Consider the following 22054-nt stretch of genomic DNA (forward strand, 5'->3'; position numbering starts at 1 on the left):
AAACATTCTTCCAACTAATAAATGCAAGTGTTCAAAGAGGGGAGGAACATTACGGCGTTTTTAAAATGCCTCTGTTATTTTGCTCCCAGGTTTGTGGGCAGCAGTCTCCAGGAGATTAATGGAAGGTTTGAAGCAGTTCTCTTAATCCTGGTGAAGGCTGTGCTCATGGTTGTTACCCGGTCTGTACAAGGTGTTGCCTAGTTTCCTGCAGAACCAACCCAGCAGCTTTCCAAACAGCTACCCCGTGATTTGGAAACCCGAACCTTCAGCCTCGGTGACTCCACCCACAAGCGGCTAAACTTAACCAAGCAATCACAGGGTAAGGAAACTGTTCTGCATCTTGCACAGTAAGTCAGGATTTAAAATGCAATTTCAAGGAGGAAAGTGGCTCGGTTCGGAGTAATTACGAGGTGACGGTGATTGGGGATTTTTTTTTTTCAGAAAGGGACAAACAGGTTGAGTAGGTCACCAGTTCCTCCTCCTTACAAGTTCGTTTCTTGAAATAAATAATAATTTGAAGAGCAGTTCATCTCATCTAACCGGAAAGCAGAATCGAAACTTGGCACTAAGTTAGAGAAACTGTCAAGCGATATATTGTATTTAACCTGGATATGTTTCTCTAAATAAAGTATCTGGTGCAGCACTAGTAAAGGACTCAGCTTTTGCGTCCCGCAGTTGCAGTGTTTCATTCACCTCTCAGGTCGGGATAGGACTTGGATTTAAAGGGGCGGTTTCTTCTGCGGAAACAAAACTTCCTTGTGGATATTTGGGAGGGAGCAAAAGTCGCGTTTGTTACTGTAGCCCTGCAACAATTTAATCATCTGCTTCAGGGCCATTTGCAACATTTTGTGATGATGTGCAACCAAAAAAAATTGGATAGCATCTCCACCCACCCCGCCCCCCCAACCCCGAAGGCCATGTCCCTTTAAGAAGTATTATTGTCTGAGGTATAAAAATAGTCGTTTGGCAGGACAGAACTTGAGTGTTGCAGAAAAAAGAGACATGTCAAAGCTTTTTGTCTTGCACTCATCAGGACACTCGCAATAATACCCAATATAAAGGGATTACATGATTTATAGTGTATGTGAAGAGAGTGCTGATTGGTTGGCAAGTGGCATTGCCACGGAGAATGCACCGGTGATGGTGACTGACAGTCCTCATCACTGGTGCATTCTCCATTGGAAACTATGTTCCTTGTGGCTGGTGTACAGAGCAGCACATTCCCGGGATAAGGAAGGCCACTTTGGGGTCAAGAGTAATCAGGCCATAGCTATCTGTGCTAGTAACTCCCGTGGGTTTGCCAAAAACAGAGCTTTCAATGCTGCAACAAAATTAAAAGAGGAGAGATGAATTTCCAGTAAATATGGTTTGTGTCCTATTGACCTCTGTCCTTCACCTGTCTCTTCTTGGCAATGAAAGGCACAGCATCTTGACTAACACATTTGCTATCTCCCTCCTGGTGCTGCCAACCCACCAGGATTGGCCTGCAGTCTTCAGGAATTGAAGATCAGCGTCCAGGACACTGCTGTGTGCGACGCTGGAGAAAAATCCGCCAGGGTGTTGAAACATATAGGGGAGGATTTGCCCCCTCGTCAGGCAGGTGCGGTGGGCGGGTCCGGGAACGGCCGCGAGACCAACTGTTGCTCGCGATCGGGCTCTGACTGCAATTTCACGCTGGCTAGCCAATTAACGGCTGTAGCAGCAGCTTAATTATTTTTTAGTGTGGATGTTTTTTTTTTAACCAATATTTAGTGCAGTCTCTGTTTAGTAAACTGTTAACCTTAAGAGGAGAGTGGGAAGCATATCATCTTATGCCTTGACCATGGTTGTGTGTTGGATTCCCATTAGACATTGTTTTCCTCGGGGTGTCAGCCATGGTTCAGTGGGCAGCACTCTTGCCTTTGAGTCAGAAGGTTGTGGTTCAATCCCCACTCTAGAAACTTGAGCACAGGATCCAGGTTCACACCTTAGTTTAGTAGAAGGATGTTCGCAGGTGCCATCTTCCAGACGTGAGGTTAAACTAATGCCCCATTTGCTGTCTCAGGTGGATAACAAAGATCCCATGGCTGCTATTCTGAAGAAGAGCAAGGAAACTCCTCAGAGCCCTGGTCAATACTTATGCTTAACCAATATCACTAAAACAGATGATCTGATCATTTTCTCATTGCTATTTCTGGGACCTTGCTGTGCACAAATTGGTTACTGCCTTTCCTACATTGCAACATTATTGTACTTCAAAGGTACTTTGTTGACTGTAAAGCACTTTGGGATATCCTGGGGTTGTGAAAGGTGCTACAAAAATGAAAGTCTGTCTTTGTTTTCTTATTTTTTTTCCTCCCATCTCTTCCTCAGGCTTACCCCTTGTCTGAATCCATCTTTAAGGGTACCAGTTGCCCTCCTATGTCACCATTTAGTTTCAGTGGGAGAATCGCATCAGTTTTATTTACACCCAATGCCCACACAAGTCACCAGATGACAATCAGAAGCAGGAATTTTGGATGATTTTCCTCCTTCCTAGCCCAGGGGGAGCTGAGGTTAATTGTAGTGCTCCTTCTCCCAAACTGGCTGAGTTCAGATACCCCACACCTCAGCTTTATGGCACAGCATAGACCAGTGCTTGTGCCTGGGCCTTTTTTTTTGGCCTCTATGACTACACTTGACGTGGAGCCGAGGCCATTGGGCCATTAAGTTGAGTATTATTGTGGCTTTGAAAAAAATCTACTCAACAAATATGATACTAAACAAATATAACTGGGGCCAGTATGAATTACATATATATATAGATATATGGAGTGAAGTTTTTCCTTAACAGTTAATGATCTGCTAATGCAAGGGAGGTAGGTGACATTAAATGTATGGTATCTGACAATACGGGGTTTGTTGGCGTGTTAATAATTATGAAGAGGAAACAGGAACTCAAGGTTTTTTTTCGATAAAGGAGAATTTTGCTGGTGCGAAACTGAATCTGCAACATTCAGAAATGTACTTTCTCAAGAGGCCTTATGAATTGTGCCTCGTTTCTGTTTCCCCCCCACCCCATGTTCCCCTCAGCCACTGACAGTCTCAAAACTCACTTCTGCGCACCACTAAAGATTAAAAGACAAGGCACCCTCTTCAATTTCGATTATTTTTTTTTTCGTTTCCAAATGCAGTTCCAGGGACTGCATATGTTTTACTTGCCTTAGGGATGAGTGTGGTCTTTCAATTGGAAAGACGGTGGAGCAGTTTTTGACATTTTAACTTAATGGTAGAGCACAGGAGGAGGCCGCTTGGCCCATCATGTCTGTGCCGGCCCTTTTGAAGCATCTGTCCAATTTGTCCCTCTCCCCAGTTCCTTCTATGCAAATTTCTCCTTTTCAACTCTGTGCCCTGTTCCCTTTTGAAAGTTAGTATTGAGTCTGCTTCCGTCGCCATTGCACGTAGTGCATTCCAGACCTTAAGATTGTATAAAAGGATAAAAAAATCCCCTCATATCCTTCCTCCTGCTCCTCTTGACTTGCCAGTTATCTGTGTTCTCTGGTTACCAGCCTCCCATCAGTGAGGGCATTTTCTAATGTCTCCCTATCATTACATGTAGATGTAAATCTCATACTGCTAGACAACTGAAGGTGCTAATTGCGGAGAGCAGTGATTCGATAACCATTTGCTTCAAGGAACTTCTGCAAAGCTCAGTCACTGGGTTATAATTTAACGCCAGCCCACATCCCATCTACTTCTCCTTTTGTCAGGAAGTGAGCCGCATGACTTGGGTCCCAGATGGTGATTCACTGGCCAAAGACCAGGCTGCAGAATGAGACAAAATAAGTTTTCGTGGTGTTTGGGTGAAGGTCGCACTGTCAGTTTTTGTGATTTGGGAGGGATATGAAGCCACGCGTTTGGAGAAGGGCAAACGTGTGTAGACGTGTGTGGAACCCAGAGGGGATTTTGAATCTACTGTGAGCAGTTCCTACAGTCAGGTAAGTTCTTCACTGCACCGGCAAACTATGCGATTACACATTCATTCCACTGTGTAGGTGAAGATTCTTTTACTAAACTTGGCAGTTGCGGTTCCAGAAGCAAATTTTACTTAAATGCAGAATGAAACATACCTCTGCAATTTTATTTTTGCATTATTATTGCTGAGTTTCAGACCTTTTGTAATTTAAAAAAAGTGGGTTTTACGCATTAGTTTTGTTTTTAATTATTTATCTCTCTGTTTTATTGTAATGTAACTTGTCACATTATAGGTGGCATGCAAGTCAATGATTATTGATGAATTTAAATAGGGCTGGTGTGACTTAATAGATTCAAAGTCCATTTAAAGCCCTCTGCGGGGTTCACACGTGAAGGGAGGCGTCCTGTTGGGAACAGGTGCTGGGAACCTCCACAACGCAGCCTGTGATGCTTCAACCGTTATAACTAATCCAATAGCACAAACTGGGAGATCCAAAAAAAAAAGGGAAGTGAAGAGAGGAAATTCACTGGTATGAAGGAAGCTGTGGGAGGAAAATCCTGGGTTGCCGGGAGATCATGTGAGGGGTGCACAATTTCCTGATGGACAACTGACTTTGCCCCAGCGAGCAATGAGCATCAAATAGGAAACCAACTTTTGTTTGCCACTGAACTAGTTTGCTGCACTGCATCAGTTAGTACAACTCGATTGTGAAACAGCTTAAGGCATTCTGAGGTTATGAAAGGTAAGTCCTTCTTTGGATGGTGAAATGATTGCCTGTTTCCTATTTGTGGTGAAATCTGGTGTATTTTTTATGCTTTTATCCGCAGATTGGAAACCACTTTGTCTCTTGCCCTGTGGGAAGCGAGAACTCGTGAAGATGGAAAAAAGTATGGACAGGTTGAAACAGCTGGTGGGTCGGGTCAGCCCGTCACAATGTAGAGACACCTCTCCACAGGCAGCAAGCCAGCCCGTGGAGACCAAGGAGCAGAAGAAGACCACCAATGCCACAGCTCGGGAATGTCTGGAAAGGCAGTTCTCTGACTATCTCCACTCGCTTCCACATTTCACGCAGGAAGAGAAACAGAAAACGTGGAATGGGCTCGTCTCTCTCTTCCTGCAGGTGCACGTTTGCTTTTGGCTTTGTGCCTTCCATTTTCATAAATGCAGTGGGCAAAAAACAAAATCACCAGTTTGCACTCAGTGTTAAAGTGGGAAGGAAGTTTTACAAGAGGAAGCTGAGCAATGACGAAATTATTGTCTTTATATCTTGCTGATTGAACTCAATCAGTTCCATGTATGCATATGTGTGTGTGCCTATTTGTATATGTATAATCCTACAGAAATGTGTATAAATGTGTGTGTTATGTATATATGTGTGTGTGTGTGTGTGTGTGTGTGTGTCAATATAAATACTATGAATGCTGGAATGAACGAAGAACAGAAAATGCTGGAAACACTCAGCAGGTTGGAAAGCAACCGTGAAGAGAGAAACAGTGTTAAAAGTTTCAGGTCAATGGCTTCAGGTGACAAGCCATTGATGCAAAACATCAACTCTGTTTCTCTCTTCACAGATGCTTTCCAACCTGCTGAGTATTTCCAGCATTTTTCAGCAAGGAATATACTGTCCGAGCTTGTTTGGTGATTCAAAGTGAGGGAGTGTACTGTGTGCCAAGGTACAGATCGATATAAACCAGGTGGTTCCAGGTTTGATATCGAACCTGTGCTTGGTTAGCTGATCTCAGCCCAAGCAGAACTGGGAATGTTGGATGAGCTATGGAGAGGAAAAGGTTAACCTGCCTGTTTTTTTTACTCCTTGTCATTATTGAGAGTTTCCTGCTGGAATGTTTGTACTGTCAAGGAGGTTGCATTCACTATGATGCCCCTGCAGTTGAAGACCAACCCACACTCACTGTCTTCAGCTTTAGCTTTAAGAATGGCCATGTGCACACTGTAGCAGATGCACCTGTGAAACCATGCCTGAGCACGAGTCAGCAGCTTTGGAACAAGAAGGGATAATTCAGCCAAACAATATTTGACAAAGAGCTCTTATTTAGGATTAAAGATGCAGGGGGGGAGAAAGTTCTTTAATGCATAACCCAGTTGCTGCCCTCTGACGTGTGCTTGAGTTAGGTAGTGAGCCTACCATGCCTTTCGCTGTATGGGATGATGCGCAAATGGATTCAGACAGTGGCTGTGTCACTATGCACAACTGTGACCTGCCTACTCACCCATACTGAAACCATCAGCACTAGAAGGCTTGCCCCACTGAAAAGTGGAGTTGACACCATAACCAGATCGGCCACGATCTTATTGAATGGCGGAGCAGCCTGGAAGGGCTGAATGGCCTACTCCTGCGCCTAAGTCCTATGTTCCTAGGTTAATTTTGTTTTCAAAATGGCAGTAAGAAAGTAACAAAGAGCGGTAGATTTCTAGAGAGCGATTATGAGGCAGTAATCTACTGGAGAAGCTCAGATCCAGCAATAACAACCAGAGTGAAGGCTGTCAGGTTTGAAATCATCGCCTGAATCGCCGGAGTAGGTTGGGGTCTTGAAATCTATCGAGACATCTGTTGCTATTTCCTCTTTCCCCACAGTACTGACAGTTCAATGGGTTCGTCATGGGGTCATTTTTATTTTGCTTTGATTCTATTTTAATACTAGCAGCTGAAAAGTTGCGTACTGGCTGCCAAGTCTACTCATGGCTTCATGATTGATGAAGGATTAGTGTTTGCAGTTGCTATTGTCAAGTTTGTCGGTTATTGGCAAATTCGTGCACAGCTTTTCATTGCATCGTTACATTTGGTGGGTGGTTCATGGCAGAATCACTTTATTAATGGCTCTGAATTACGCCACATCCAACTAAGGTAAGTGACAGTGTTATGATGCTGGTGCTTAAAGAGCCAGCATGACCAAAGCATTGTGTTCAGATTCTCATAGATTGTCTGGAGGTTTGGCTAGGAACCCCTTGGTGTGTCAGCTGTGGCTCAGTTGGTAGCACTCTAGCCTCTCAAGTCCCTCTCCAGGACTGGAACATAAGAACCTAGGCTGACATTCCAGTGCAGTACTGGGGGAGTGCTGCATTTTCCAAGGTCTCATCTTTTGGAGCAGCCACTAAAGCGAGGCCCTGTCTGCTCTTTCAGGCAGACGTATGAGATCCCATGGCACTATTTCAAAGAAGAGTAAGAAGGCCATCCGAGTGTCCTGGCCAATATTTATCCCTCGATCAACATCACAAAAAGCAGGTTACCTGGCTGTTATCACATTGCGGTCTGTGGGAGTTTCCTGTGTGCAGACTGGCTGCTGCTTTTTCCTACATTACAACAGTGACTACACTTCCAAAAAGAACTTCATTGGTTGTAAATGCTTTGGGACATCCTGAGGTTGTGAAAGATGCAAACCTTCCTCCCTTCTGCTGCATTGTAACCCAGGATACTCTTATACTCAAGCTGACACATGGCATCATGTGTACACAGACTAGTGGCTAAAACCCGCAGTGTGTGCAGTCTCCTTTCTGTGACTTTGACCTCATTCTGTTGGACTGCCAGCCAATGGAATGAAGTGGGGTCAGAGTGTCTCTTTCACCAGAGTTGGTATTTTGAAAGTACCAGCTGTTACACTGGAGCCAACACATCTGCCCTGAAACCCCAGTGGTTTTTTTTTTTTTTTGTCCATAGAATCATAGAATGAGGCAACACAGGAGGCCATTCAGCCCATTGTGTTTGTGTTAGCCCTTGACAGAACTATCCAATTAGTTCCACTTTCCTATTTTTTCCCCGTAGCCCTGTAATCTGCTTCCACCAGGGTATTCCAGATTATAACAACTTGCTGTGTGAAAAAGGCTCTCCTCACCTCCTCTCCCCTTGTCACTGACTTTAACTCTGTGTCCTCTGGTTACCAACTTTTCTGCCATTGGACTGGCAATGGATTTTTCACACCCACTAAAGCACAGCATGTTCTAGAATAGTGCCACTTGGCGTCACACTATTATTCTGGTGCCATGCAACAGCAGCATCTTTTAACCAGGCAAAATGCCATGGATGCTGGAAACCTGAAATATGTGAAGAAAAGGCTGGCCAAACTCAGCAAGTCAGACAGCGTTTGTGGAGAGAGAAACAGAGTTAGTGGCTGGGATTTTCTGGTCCTGCCCATGCCAGGGAGTGTCACAGACGGGAATGGAAAATTTGGAGAGGCAGCCAAAAGCCTACTGACTTTCGACAGTACCGGAAAATCCCGCCCAATGTTCCAGGTCAATGACCTTTTGTCAGGCCTGAAATACCCACTCATGCTGCCCGACCTGCTGAGTACCTTCTAACGTGACTGTCTCAAACTTTGAGGTTTAGGATCACAGCTGTAAACTTAGATTCATCACCCATTCGAACTGCAGTGCGTTGAACCCAGTAGCGGAAGGTGTTCTGTAATGCTTCTATTATTATTATTATCCATCATTGCAGGCCTTTGACCATGACTCAAGTAATTGGATGACGATGCCCCCATGCATCTTGCCATTTTCGGTTGAAGCCTCCAAAGTAATGGTGCAGACACTCAAACAGAAACTCACTGGGAAAGAAGGAGGTAACTATGATTTAATGAACTAGTTTGCAAATGTTTAGGCTCTACTGATTCTCAGATTATCTACGTGCATGTTTTGGCAGGAGTAACATGCTTGATCCCACGGACTGAAGTTCCAATTATGGATGAACCATTTTCTTTCACCCCACGGGTGGCTGCCATGCCTTCAGTCACCTCAGCCCTAAATTCCCTCCCTAAACCTCTCTGCCTCTCTCTCCGCCCTTAAGACACTCCTTAAACTTCCCTCTTTGACCAAGCTTTTGGTCACCTGCCCTAATCCCTCCTTACCTGGCTCACGATAGTGAAGTGCCTAGGAGGGGTTACTCTATTGAAGATGCAATCTTCATACACGTTTTGTTATTGTTGTGGTCATCATCAGGGCTGCATTGAACTTTGTTGGTTCTTAAGCTGCATCTCCATCTTTACTGGAGGGTGCACAAGTCACTGCAGTTGCTGCTCAATTGCTACAATTCAATCTAAAAAGCATATGAACAGTTGACTCACACACTGCTTGTCCTGAATGTGGAACTCTCTCGCAAACAGCTCCACCATTTTAAAAGGCCCTTTGGCCCATCGTGTCTGCACTGGTCATCAAGCCCCTCTACTCTAATCCCATTTTCCAGCACTTGGCCCGTAGCCCTGTGTGCTATGGCGTTTCAAGTGTTCATCCGAACACTTCTTAAATGTTGTGAGGGTTTCCGCCTCTACCAACCTTTCAGGCAGTGGGTTCCAGATACCCTCCCACCCTCTGGGTGAAAAAATCTTTCCTCCAATCCCCTCTAAACTCCCTGCCCCTTACCTTAAATCTATGCCCCCTGGTTATTTACCCTTCCACTAAGGGAAAAGGTTTCTTCCTATCTACCCTATCTATGCTCCTCATAATTTTGTACACTTCAATCAGGTCCCCCCTCAGCCTTCTCTGCTGTAAGGAAAACAACCCCAGACTATCCAATCTCTCTTCATAGCTGAATTCTCAAATGTATCCAGGAAAGCTTTTTAAGCCTGCACGTCCAGCCTAGGCAACATCCTGGTGAATCTCCTCTGCACCCTCTCCTGTGCAATCACATCTTTCCTATAGGGTGGCGACCAGAAATGTACACAATACTCCAGATGTGGCCTAACTAACGCTTTATACAGCTCCATCATAACCTCCTTGCTATTGTACCTCAAATAATAAAGGCAAGTATCCCATATGCCTTCTTAACCACCTTATCTACCTGTCCCACTACCTTCAAGGATCTATGGACATGCACACCAAGCTCCCTCAGTACTTCCTAGGGTCCTACCATTCATTGTGTATTCCCTTGCCTTGTTAGTCCTCCCAAAATGCATCACCTCATCACACTTTTCAGGATTAAATTCCATTTGCCAGTGTTCTGCCCATCTGACCAACCCGTCTATATCATCCTGTAATCTAAGGCTTTCCTCCTTGCTATTTATCACACCAACAATTTTCATGTCATCTGCGAACTTACTGATCATACCTCTTACATTCATGTCTAGATCATTAATGTATACTACAAACAGCAAGGGACCCACACCGAACCTTGTGGTGCACCACTGAACACAGGCTTCCAGTCACAAAAACAAACTTCGACCATCACCCTCTGCCTCCTGCCACTAAGCCAATTTTGGATCCAATTTGTCAAATTGCCTTGGATCCCATGGTCTCTTCCCTTCTTGACCAGTCTCCCATGTGAGACCTTGTCAAAAGCCTAACTGAAGTCCATGTAGACTACATCAACTGCACTCCCCTCATCTACACAACTAGTCACCTCCTCAAAAATTCAATCAAATCAAACATGATCTCCCCCTGACAAAGCCATGCTGACTATTCTTGATTAACACTTGCCTCTCCAAGTGGAGATTAATTCTGTCCCTCAGAATTTTTTCCAAAGTTTCCCTGCCATTGTTGTTAGATTCACTGGCCTATAGTTCCCTGGTTTATCCCTACCACCCTTCTTGTCTAATGGTACCACATTAGCTGCCCTCCAGTCCTCTGGCACCTCTCCTGTGGCCAGAGAGGATTTGAAAATTAATGTCAGGGCCCCTGAAATCTTCTCCCTTGCCTCCCACAGCAGCCTGGGATACATCTCATTGGGCCTGGGGATTTATCAGCTTTTAAGCCCGCTAAAACCATGAATACCTCCTCCTCCTCAATGCTAATTCATTCAAGTATATCACAGTCCCCCTCCCTGATTACTATACTTATATCGTCCTTCTCTATAGTGAATACAGATGCAAAATTCTCATTTAAAACCTCACCTATGTCTTCTGACTCCTCACACAGATTGCCACTTTGGTCCCTAATGGGCCCTACTCTTTCCCTGGTTATCTCATTCCCTCTAATATACTTGTAAAACGCCTTTGGATTTTCCTTTATTTTACCTGCCAGTGTTTTTACATGCCTGCTTTTTGCCCTCCTAATTTCTTTTTTGAGTGACCCCCTGCACTTTCTATACTCCTCTAGGGCTTCCGTTGTTTTGAGCCCCTGGTATCTACCATAAGCTTCCTTTTTTTACCTTATCTAATCCTGTACATTCCTCATCATCCAGGGTTCTCTAGACTTGTTGGTCCCACCCTTCACCTTCACAGGAATGTGTTGGCCCTGCAATCTCACTATTTCTTTTTTGAATGACTCCCACTGCTCTGATGTAGATTTTCCTACAAGTAGCTGCTCCCTTTCCACTTTGGCCAGGTCCTGTCTTGTCATATTAAAATCGACCTTCCCCCAATTCAGAACCTTTATTTCCAGTCCATCTTTGTCCTTTTCCATAACTATCTTAAATCTTACTGAGCTATGGTCACTTTCACCGAAATGCTCCCCCACTGACACTTATAGCACTTACCTGGATTCATTCCCTAAAATTAGGTCCAGCACCACCCCTTCTCTTGTAGGATGTTCAACGTGCTGACTTAAAAAGCTTTCCTGGATACATTTAAGAATTCCGCCCCCTCTAAGCCTTTCACACTTTTTGTCTATCCTAGTTAATATTGGGGAAGTTGAAATCCCTTACTATTATTACCCTATTATTTTTACACTTCTCTGAGATTTGCCTGCATACCTGCCCCTCTATTTCCCCCTGACTGTTTGAGGGTCTATAGTACACTGCCAGCAAGGTGATTGCCCCCTTTTTGTTTTTAAGTTCTACCCATATGACCTCAATTTCAGAAACCTTCTAAGGTATCATCCCTCCTTATTGCAGCAATTGACTCCTTGATCAATATTGCGACACCACCTCCTCTTTAACACTGACCCCACTCAACCTCCCCGTCTCGTCTGTGGATTCTATACCACGGAATATTGAGCTGCCAGTCCTGCCCCTCCCTCAACCACGACTCCATGATAGCAATGATATCATATCCCCATGTGTTAATCAACACCATCAACTCATCTGCCTTACTTTCAAGAATCGTGGCATTAAAATAAATGCCATACAGCCTTGCCTTTATGCCTTAACTTGACTATATATGCTCTGTCTTCCAGACTGACTTGGTTTTTCTTCTATACTTGTCTGTACATCACCCCCTACTATACCTCCACTCCATATCCCAGCCCCCTGCCAAATTAGTTTAAACCTCCACCCACGGCACTAATCACTTGTCAAGCAAGGGTTAGGCTGCGTATTCATCTATGGAAATCTGTGATTCTGTTGGCACCAGAGCCTCCAAGTTCTATATACCTTCCCGTTTTCATTGATTGCAACCTGTTATTGTGGTATTTCGTACCAAAGGAATGGTATGTGCTTTCTGTGGGGAAGGGACTGAATAATGAAGCCAATTAGTCCAAAGCCCTAGGACATGGGACAACCGTGAATGAGTTTGCTTTCTGTGCCATTTTTGATTTCCTCTTGGAAAGCCGGTACTCATCGAATCTTACAGCGCAGAATGAGGCCATTCACCCCATCAAGCCTGCGCTGGCCCTCTGCAAGAACAATTTAGCTAATCCCACTCCCCTGCCTTTCGCCATATCCGTGCAATTATTTTCTCTTCAGATGCTTATCCAGTTCCCTTTTGGAAGACACAATTGAATCTGCCTCCATCGCAGCCTCTCAGACACCACATTACATAGTGTAAGCACTTGCTGTGTAATTAAAAAATGCTTTTTCCCCCATGGCATCTTTGCTTCTTTTGTCAACCTCTTTAAATTTGTGTCCTCTGGTTTCCGAGCTTTCCGCCAATGGGAACAGTTTCTCTCTACCTGTTCCGTCCAGATCCCTCATGATTTTGAACGCGCCTATCAAATCCCCTCTCAATCTTCTCTGCCGTAAGGAGAACAACTCCAGCCGTCCATGTAATCGAGGCTCTTCACCTCTGAAAGCATTCAGGCAATCTTTCCTGCGCCCTCTCCACAGCCTTCACATCCATCCTAGAGTGCGGTGCCCAGAATTAGACACAACACTGTACCCCAATTGAGTTGACTTACCTCAGCACCCTTAAATTGAAGCCTGTTAGCAGACAGCAGGGTAACAGGAGCTAGAATTACAGCTGATAGCATTTATACCAGCCTGTCAAGGTCTAGGAATCACCACAAATTAATGACTGACAGCTTCCCTTGGCTGCTTATCAATGTCCAAAGAGAAACAAGCGGCCATTGTATTGTAGGTTAATAACATGGATCCTGGTGAGCCCTTTATCTGGGCTCCTGAAAAAATGATCAGGTGACAGTCCATCTGTCTTAAAACCTGAAACAGTGTAGGTTGGTTTAAAAACTAGCGTCATATCAATGTTGACTTAATCAGCATTTGGGAACTTTTTACGATCCCTTTCTTAAATAGAGAAATTCATAAAGCCTCCTATTCCCATATTATAAGGTGAGAGTGCATTGTTTTTGAGAAGGGCACCACATTTACAAGATGGTCATTCAAGCGATATGTGGTTTAATAATTAAAAATGGAGCTAATTTTCTGATACTCTTGTGACAGATGAAGCACGATCCATTGTTGAGGACTTCCTCCAATGGAACCAAGATACGGGAAGCAGTGAGGGGTGGCGGTTATTAAGAACAATTCAGCTATTAGCAGCAGCTGACTCAGTAAGTAAAAAAGTAAACTTGTGTACTTATTTAGGTGTCAATCAGTAGTTAACACATGAGGAAATTATGTGATAGAAATAATCCATATGATGGTGATTCATGCTGGTGTGCTTCTGTGAAATTCCATAACAGGTAGGACTATTGTTTGCCTTTCAGGTTCGCACAGTGATCCAGTTTATTTGGTGTTATAATACTACGTCGATTAGTGGTGAGCTATAGAGCACCTTTTGCATCTTTTGGGAGAGAACTCAGTGTTTGCACTGACAACGTTAGGTTTCAAGGGCCTGGAGTTTCACTCCCGAGGTTGGGAAAATTCCTGGGGCACTTGACTCTGGAGAAAAAGGCCCCGCCAAGCGGATATTTGTTCCAAGTGGAGGAGGGCAGGTGCATGCTGGAGTCAGGTACGCTGCCCCGGTGACAGGTTGGAGGCAGCACAAGAGCTGACGAGTGCCGAGGAGGCCTGTTTAAAAGGCCCGCCTGGGTGCCCTGGGACTTTGCTCCAGTTGTGATAAAAGCAGATAGGCCCTCTAGACCTCACCCCTCACACACCGTCATCCCCCAACCCACTCCCCATGCCCCATCCAAGCTAACATTCCCCCACCCACACTCAGCTTCTTGCAAACCTATGCCTCTCTACCCATCCCCCACCCTCCATACCAACCTATGCCACCCTACCCACCCTCAATGGCCTCTTATAGCCCACATGCCAACTAAGTGCCAACTTATGCAACCCATGGCCTCCCCACTCATCCCCATGGCCCTTTATAGTCCCTTTGCCAATTTAGTGCCTACCCATTTCCCCTTTGTCCTTGCACCCTCCATGCCAATTCATCTAATATCCATCATGGGTAGACCTCAGGAGACCTGCTGAGATTAAATAAAATAATGATTTAAGTATTTATTACAAATATCATTATTTTTCCTAAAAAATACTCTCATTGATAAAAGTCCATTCAATACATTTAAATCCTTTCAAGTGCTTAATCCTTTGCAAAAACAAATATTTGTATTTATAGCCTCACATCAAGGCAACTAATCTCTTTATGACCACTTGGAGTTGTCAATCAAACTGTGAACTAACAGATCTGATAACAATAGGCTATGGAAGCAGTCAAGCAGTAATAATCAGATAAGGGGACGACAATGAGAAAGGGGACGGGAAATACAGGACTGAAGGTGTTGCATCTGAATGCACGCAGTATATGAAATAAGGTAAATGAGCTTGTGGCGCAGATTGAAATTGGCAGGTATGATGTGGTGGGCATTACGGAGACATGGCTGCAAGGGGATCAGGACTGGGAGCTAAATATTCAAGGATATACATCCTATCGAAAAGATAGGCAGGTTGGCAGAGGGGGTGGGGTTGCTTTGTTAGTAAGAAATGAAATCAAATCGATAGCAAGAAATGATGTAGGGTCAGATGATGTAGAATCTGTGTGGGTAGAGTTGAGGAACCGCAAAGGTAAAAAAACCATAATGGGAGTTATGTACAGGCCTCCGAACAGTAGTCAGGATGTGGGGCACAAGATACACCAGGAGATAGAAAAGGTGTGTAAGAAAGGCAAGGTTACAGTGATCATGGGGGATTTCAATATGCAGGTAGACTGGGAAAATCAGGTTGGTAGTGGATCTCAAGAAAAGGAATTTGTGGAATGTCTACGAGATGGCTTTTTGGAGCAGCTTGTGGTGGAGCCCACTAGGGAACAGGCAATTCTAGATTTAGTGATGTGTAATGGGGCAGATTTGATAAGGGAGCTTAAGGTGAAGGAAACCTTAGGAGGAAGTGACCATAATATGATAGAATTTACCCTGCAATTTGAGAGGAAAAAGCTGGAATCAGATGTAACGGTATTACAGTTGAATAAAGGCAACTACAGAGGCATGAGGGAGGAGCTGGCCAGAATTGACTGGGAGATGAGCCTAGCAGGAAAGACAGTGGAACAGCAATGGCAGGAGTTTCTGGGAGTAATTTGGGAGACACAGCAAAAATTCATCCCTAGGAAGAAGAAGCATACTAAAGGGAGGACGAGGCAACCATGGCTGACAAGGGAAGTCAGGGACAGCATAAAAGCTAAAGAGAAAGCATACAATGCGGCGAAGAGCAGTGGGAAACCAGGGGATTGGGAAGCCTACAAAGACCAACAGAGGACAACTAAAAAAGAAATAAGGAGGGAGAAGATTAAATATGAGGGTAAACTAGCCAGTAATATAAAGGAAGATTGCAAGAGTTTTTTTTAGATATATAAAGGGTAAGAGAGAGGCAAAAGTGGACATTGGGCCACTGGAAAATGACGCTGGAGAAGTAGTAGTGGGGAACAAAGAAATGGCGGAGGTACTGAATAGGTACTTTGCGTCAGTCTTCAAGTGGAAGACACGAGTGACATCCCCAAAGTTCAAGAGAGTCGGGGGGCAGAGGTGAGTGTGGTGGTCATTACCAAGGAGAAGGTGCTAGGAAAACTGAAAGGTCTGAAGGTGGATAAATCACCTGGACCAGATGGATTACACCCCAGAGTTCTGAAGGAGATAGCTGAAGAGATAGTGGAGGCGTTAGTGGTGATCTTTCAGGAATCACTGGAGTCAGGGAGGGTCCCAGAGGACTGGAAAATCACTAATGTAACCCCCCTGTTTAAGAAGGGAGTGAGGCAAAAGACGGGAAATTACAGGCCGATTAGCCTGACTTCGGTCGTTGGTGAGATTTTAGAGTCCATTATTAAGGATGAGATTTCAGAATACTTGGAAGTGCATGGTAAAATAGGGCAAAGTCAGCATGGTTTCATCAAGGGGAGGTCATGCCTGACAAATCTGTTAGAATTCTTTGAGGAGGTAACGAGTAGGTTAGACAAAGGAGAGCCAATGGATGTTATCTACTTGGACTTCCAGAAGGCCTTTGACAAGGTGCCACACAGGAGGCTGCTCAGTAAGATAAGAGCCCATGGTGTTAGAGGCAAGGTACTAGCATGGATAGAAGATTGGCTGTCTGACAGGCGGCACAGAGTGGGGATAAGGGGGTCCTTCTCAGGATGGCGGCCGGTGACTAGTGGAGTTCCGCAAGGGTCAGTGTTGGGACCACAACTTTTCACTTTATACATTAATGATCCAGATGAAGGAACTGAGGGCATCCTGGCTAAGTTTGCAGATGATACAAAGATAGGTGGAGGGACAGGTAGTATTGAGGAGACGGGGAGGCTGCAGAAGGATTTGGACAGGTTAGGAGAATGGGCAAAGAAGTGGCAGATGGAATACAACGTGGGGAAATGTGAGGTCATGCACTTTGGTAGGAAGAATAAAGGCATAGAGTATTTTCTAAATGGGGAGAGAATTCAGAAATCTGGAGTGCAAAGGGACTTGGGAGTCCTAGTCCAGGATTCTCTTAAGGTTAACTTGCAGGTTGAGTCGGTAGTTAGGAAGGCAAATGCAATGTTGGCATTTATTTCGAAACGACTAGAATATAAAAGCAGGGATGTGCTGCTGAGGCTTTATAAGGCTCTCGTCAGACCACATTTCGAATATTGTGAGCAATTTTGGGCCCCGTATCTCAGGAAGGATGTTCTGGCCCTGGAGAGGGTCCAGAGGAGGTTCACGAGAACGATCCCAGGAATGAAAGGCTTAACATATGAGGAAAGTTTGAGGACTCTGGGTCTATACTCGATGGAATTTAGAAGGATGAGGGGGGGATCTGATTGAAACTTACAGAATACTGAAAGGCCTGGATAGAGTGGACGTGGGGAAGATGTTTCCATTAGTAGGAGAGACTAGAACCCGAGGGCACAGCCTCAGAGTAAAGGGAAGACCTTTTAGAACAGAGATGAGGAGAAACTTCTTTAGCCAGAGAGTGGTGAATCTATGGAATTCATTGCCACAGAAGGCTGTGGAGGCCAGGTCATTGAGTGTATTTAAGACCGAGATAGATAGGTTCTTGATTGGTAAGGGGATCAAAGGTTACGGGGAGAAGGCGGGAGAATGGGGTTGAGAAACTTATCAGCCATGATTGAATTGCGGAGCAGACTCGATGGGCCGAATGGCCTAATTTCTGCTCCTATGTCTTATGGTCTTATAATGATAGCCCTCAGGCTTATGTCAACTGACAGCTATTGAAATTACAAGTACTGATTTTTTTCAACTCATGGACACAGCAGGCTGTTTTTTTTTTCAAAATTGAAGTAATAGGGGATTTAGATAACCTTATGGTTCCATAGACCTTATCCACCTTTTATGCACAATCATGTCTACTCTTAAAAGTCTAAAGTTGCACTCTGTGGGAAATTGACCTTGCTCCGGCTAAAATAGGGTCAGTTTGAACTGAGCCCTGATAGGTTTGGGTTTCCCTCACGTGTGAATCTCATCCAGCTTCCGCCCCTTTCCTCTAATAGCAAAAATAGGATGTGTCAGAAATGAGGGCGAGACTTGTGGATCCAGAATCCCGGTGACATTTTGGCCAAGGTGTGGAGTCTCTATGACTCCCTGAAAATCCAGGCCAAGGTGTCAACTGTGGCTCAGTTGATAGCACTCTTACCCCTGAGTTACAAGGTTGCAGGTTCAGGTCCCAATCCAGAGATTTCAGCACAGAATCCTGGCCGACACTTCAGTGCAGCATTGAGGGAGTGCTGCACGCTTAAGAGATGTCATCTTTCAGATGAGATATCAAACCCAGGCCCTTTGGGTGAAGCATTATTTTGAAGAAGAACAGGACAGTCCCCTGAGAGTCCTGGACAATATTTATTCTCAACCAACATCACTAAGAACATTATGACATTATTGCTTGTGGGATCTTGTGGTGGACAAATTGGCTGCTGCGTATCCAACATTACAACAGTGACTGCACTTCAGAAAAACTTAATTGGCTGTAAAACACCTGTGAAAGGTGGCTGCGAAAGTGCAAATAGCTCATTTCATTGGAAAAATATAAAATAAGTATTTCGAGTTAAAATGATGGAGATGTTCATGTTTACAAAGAGTCTTTCGATTTTGCCTACTTGTGTTTTATTAATATGTTAGCTGGTGGCATTCTTGCCTTTGAGTCAGCAGGTTATAGGTTCAAGCCCCACTTAGGACATGAACATGTAATCAAAGCTGTAGCTTCAGTGCAATAATGCAAGAGTGCTGTATTGTTGGAGATGCTGCCTTTTTCAGAAAAGGCAATAAACTGAAACCCATCTGTCTATTCAGATAGACATAAAGACCTTGTGCCATTACTTGTAGGAGAGCAGGGAATTCCACCAGTGTCCCTGGCCAATGTTTAACCCTCGATTAACAGTTTCAAATTTAGATTAGCTTGTCACTCTCCTCATTGCTGATTATGGGAGTAACCTGTGTGCAAATTCAATCACCTGTTTACCTACAAAGTAACATTGGATATGCTTCAAAAGTAATTCATTGAGCATAGAGTTCACTGGGATGTGTAAAGTTGCTATATGAATGCAAGTCTATCATAACTTAATTGCTGGAGGGTGAGTGCTGTGTGGGTGTGATGTAAGTACAAGGTTGTAACAGTGTTTGATAATATTTAACCCAGAACACATCTTCATTACATAACAAGAAAGGTAACTCCATAATGCAGGATAACATACCCTGCACATATTGTTAATTGTTTATCTTGTTAACTGTTTATCTTATTGAGTAACATATTCCAACCGTGTGAACCAAATTAAAGCTCTGTGCACTGTGACACATGCCAATCAAAGCTTTCAGTCCATTGAGGCTGAGAACGTTTCACGTGACACCTGTTTAAGAATTAAGAAAATCATGTCACATGCAACACCATCGAAAAATGATGGCAGGATCAAGAAGCTGAATAGACAGTAATGCTATTCTCTGAAATTAAAACAGAAAAACTCAGCTGTCCTGGTGATCGTATTCACCCTCAAAGTGGCATTTCTGGCTTCAGACCTGGCACGAGTAACTTTAAGGGACTGCCAAAAATTGTAGCAACTGTTTTAGTTTTTTAATGTAAAATATGCTGACGGTGTAAACCCTTTGCTAGCCAGTAGGAGGTGCTCAGCACTCATTTGTTAGACTCCAGTGATAGTATCTGAGACCCCTGGGCTGTCAAGTTTAACGAGGGTAGAATTCCGCATGAAGCAACTAATTGAGAAATATCTCCTCCTGATTGTATGTGAGCTTTCAACTTGAACCAGGCCTCAATTAAGATTTATAGCTTTCAACTGTGGAGGCATTGTATGAAGGAAGTGTATTACTGAGTTGCGATATATTGGACACATGTTTTTATCATGCTTTTACAAGCCCTGTACCGTGTTTTCAATATATGGAACAGTTGAAATGCGTTGGCAATTACTTTAAAAAGAACATTGTCAGAAGAATTGTTGGCAAAACTAGAACTCTCCCTCCTTTTGTTTATTAATCATTCTTGGAAGGTGGGTATCACTGGCAAGGCTGGCATTTATACCCATCTCATGTTGTCTTCTTGAGCCACTACAATACAAACTTCAGAGGGCAATTACATGTAATCTACTTTTTTAAAGTTGTTATTAATACCACCTGTTTGTTAATAACTGAATTCAATTTCTCAAACTGCAATGGTAGGATTTGAACTTGTACTTTCTGGTTTTTACTGGTATCGAATGCAGTAACATAACCATCACAATACTTTTGCTGTTGAAATAAGGCAAATATATATAATATAAAACATGAATCATATTGACGTGTGCAAGATAACAAGGTAGAAAATCTTACCCACTATTTCAAGTCAAATTATGATTGCAGAAGAAGGAGCCATAAGTAACTCTGGTAAAATACCAATTCAAGGCTTAAATTGGAAAACATGTTGTCTTCACACAAAGAGTAGATAACATCATTTAATGCTCACCTGGGAATACATCTGTTGATAGAGAGCCCAGTATGAAAAGCAGTAAAAACTGGGAAATAAGAACACTGGTCCGAACTGTTTTTTTTCCTTCTAGTAGATCTGAGCTTTTTTTGAAAGATGGGCCTAATGGCCTCACCTTTAGCATTTGCAACCTTAAGTATCATCTAATTAATGATAGTTACTGATGTATTGCAGCAGGTCCCTACCAGCCCCATATGCACAAAACATTGGTGTGGCCTTTATTTTGGCACAGTGACATTTTGTGATGAATAGCTGGAAACGTGCACTATTAATGAAAAGAATACCTTGTGTTTATATGATCTCTCAAAGCACTTCACATCAACGAAGTACTTTTATAATGCAGTCAATTTATGGACAGCAAGCTCCCACAAACAGCATGTGACCAGATAATCTTTTTTGAGGGATAAATAGTGGCCAAGACATCTGAGGCAACACCCCTGCTCTTCTACGAAATTGTGCCATGGGATCCCAGGATAAACATGGGATTGTTTATGTCTCAGCCAAAAGATGGCACCTCTGACTGTGCAGCACCCTCTCAAGTAGTGCAGTACTGAGGCTCGAATGCAAGGCTAAATTTTGTGTTTGCTGATGTTTCTTTCCAGTACGGTACTGGATACAGAAAACTAATCTGAATTAGTATTGGATTCTTTTGGTCGAATCACTATTTGGGTTTTATAAATGCTATTTCAAAACCAAAATCAATTTTAATTTTTAAAATTTTAATCTAAGTCAGAGCTAAATGGTGCAGCATTTTCTGACTGGCCCTCCCTTTGAGGAGTAAAAATATCTGATCACCGACTCAGTCTCTCTACCCTATGACGGGGAATACCTCAAAGCCCCGTATGTTTTTAGTAAAGTATGTTTTTGCAGTTGCGCTCAGCTAATTACTTTCTGTGAAATGAATGTGTTCATTGAACCCCCTGTAGATCCTAAACAGTGTCCCACTGCAAATGAGATTCAATTTGGAGCTTTATATATAATGAATATTTAATCAGCCAGAATAGTCTGATTCCAGTATATACTCAATGATGAAGGATAACATAAAATGAAACACTCTTTGCCCAGTAACGTAAATAATCCAAATTTTCTGCCTCTTCAACTTTCAGGAGACACTGGGGTGCATTGCCAAAACAGGACTGCCCTTAATTCTTTTAAAATGTCTGCACCTTTTCTTTGCTTTCTCGTCCAAAAGAGGGGCTGGAGTAACGGAATCGCAGACACAAGACGAGGGGACACTTTTTCAGGAAACCATAACCCACGTAAGTTGCAACTTGCGCTCGACGCCTTAGAAGAATCACCAACTGAAACACTTCATGTAGTTTACGCAGCGAATGAATTGACGAAAGATGCTCAGAAAGATATGTGCATGCTTTTCTTTCAATCACCTGTCCCTGTAGCTTTGGACGTTGAAATATAAACGCACAATATACCTAGTGCAAAGAGGGATTAAAAATTTCATGTGTTTAATGTTCTCCTCTTGAAACTTGTCTTTCAGCTGCTGGTTGAGTTTTTTTTTGGTTTGATTGAAAATGCTCATTTTAGTCCTAATTCTTTTTTTTGCTTTTTCATGTTATATAGTCTTAAAGGAGTAGATTTGTAAGCTGCCAATGGAAATGATTGCTTCCCACCTGGTGAAGGTGAAAACTCACTCTGTGATTTCTTAGATTGCGATT

The 22054-nt window shown here is 43.5% G+C and overlaps 1 protein-coding gene across 1 annotated transcript in view; it reads left to right on the forward strand.

The window, feature by feature from the left end:
- The first annotated feature begins 4811 nt into the window (after window positions 1-4811).
- wdfy4 (WDFY family member 4) overlaps window positions 4812-22054 on the forward strand; it is a 241555-nt gene continuing 224312 nt past the window's right edge. The window contains exons 1-4 of the mRNA XM_078530732.1: window positions 4812-5054; window positions 8385-8505; window positions 13428-13537; window positions 21488-21640. Of these exons, the coding sequence (XP_078386858.1) occupies window positions 4812-5054; window positions 8385-8505; window positions 13428-13537; window positions 21488-21640 (627 nt within the window). The remainder of the gene's footprint in view (window positions 5055-8384; window positions 8506-13427; window positions 13538-21487; window positions 21641-22054) is intronic.

The sequence above is a fragment of the Cetorhinus maximus genome, chromosome 27 (assembly GCF_964194155.1).
Source record: "Cetorhinus maximus chromosome 27, sCetMax3.hap1.1, whole genome shotgun sequence".
Lineage (NCBI taxonomy): Eukaryota > Metazoa > Chordata > Chondrichthyes > Lamniformes > Cetorhinidae > Cetorhinus > Cetorhinus maximus.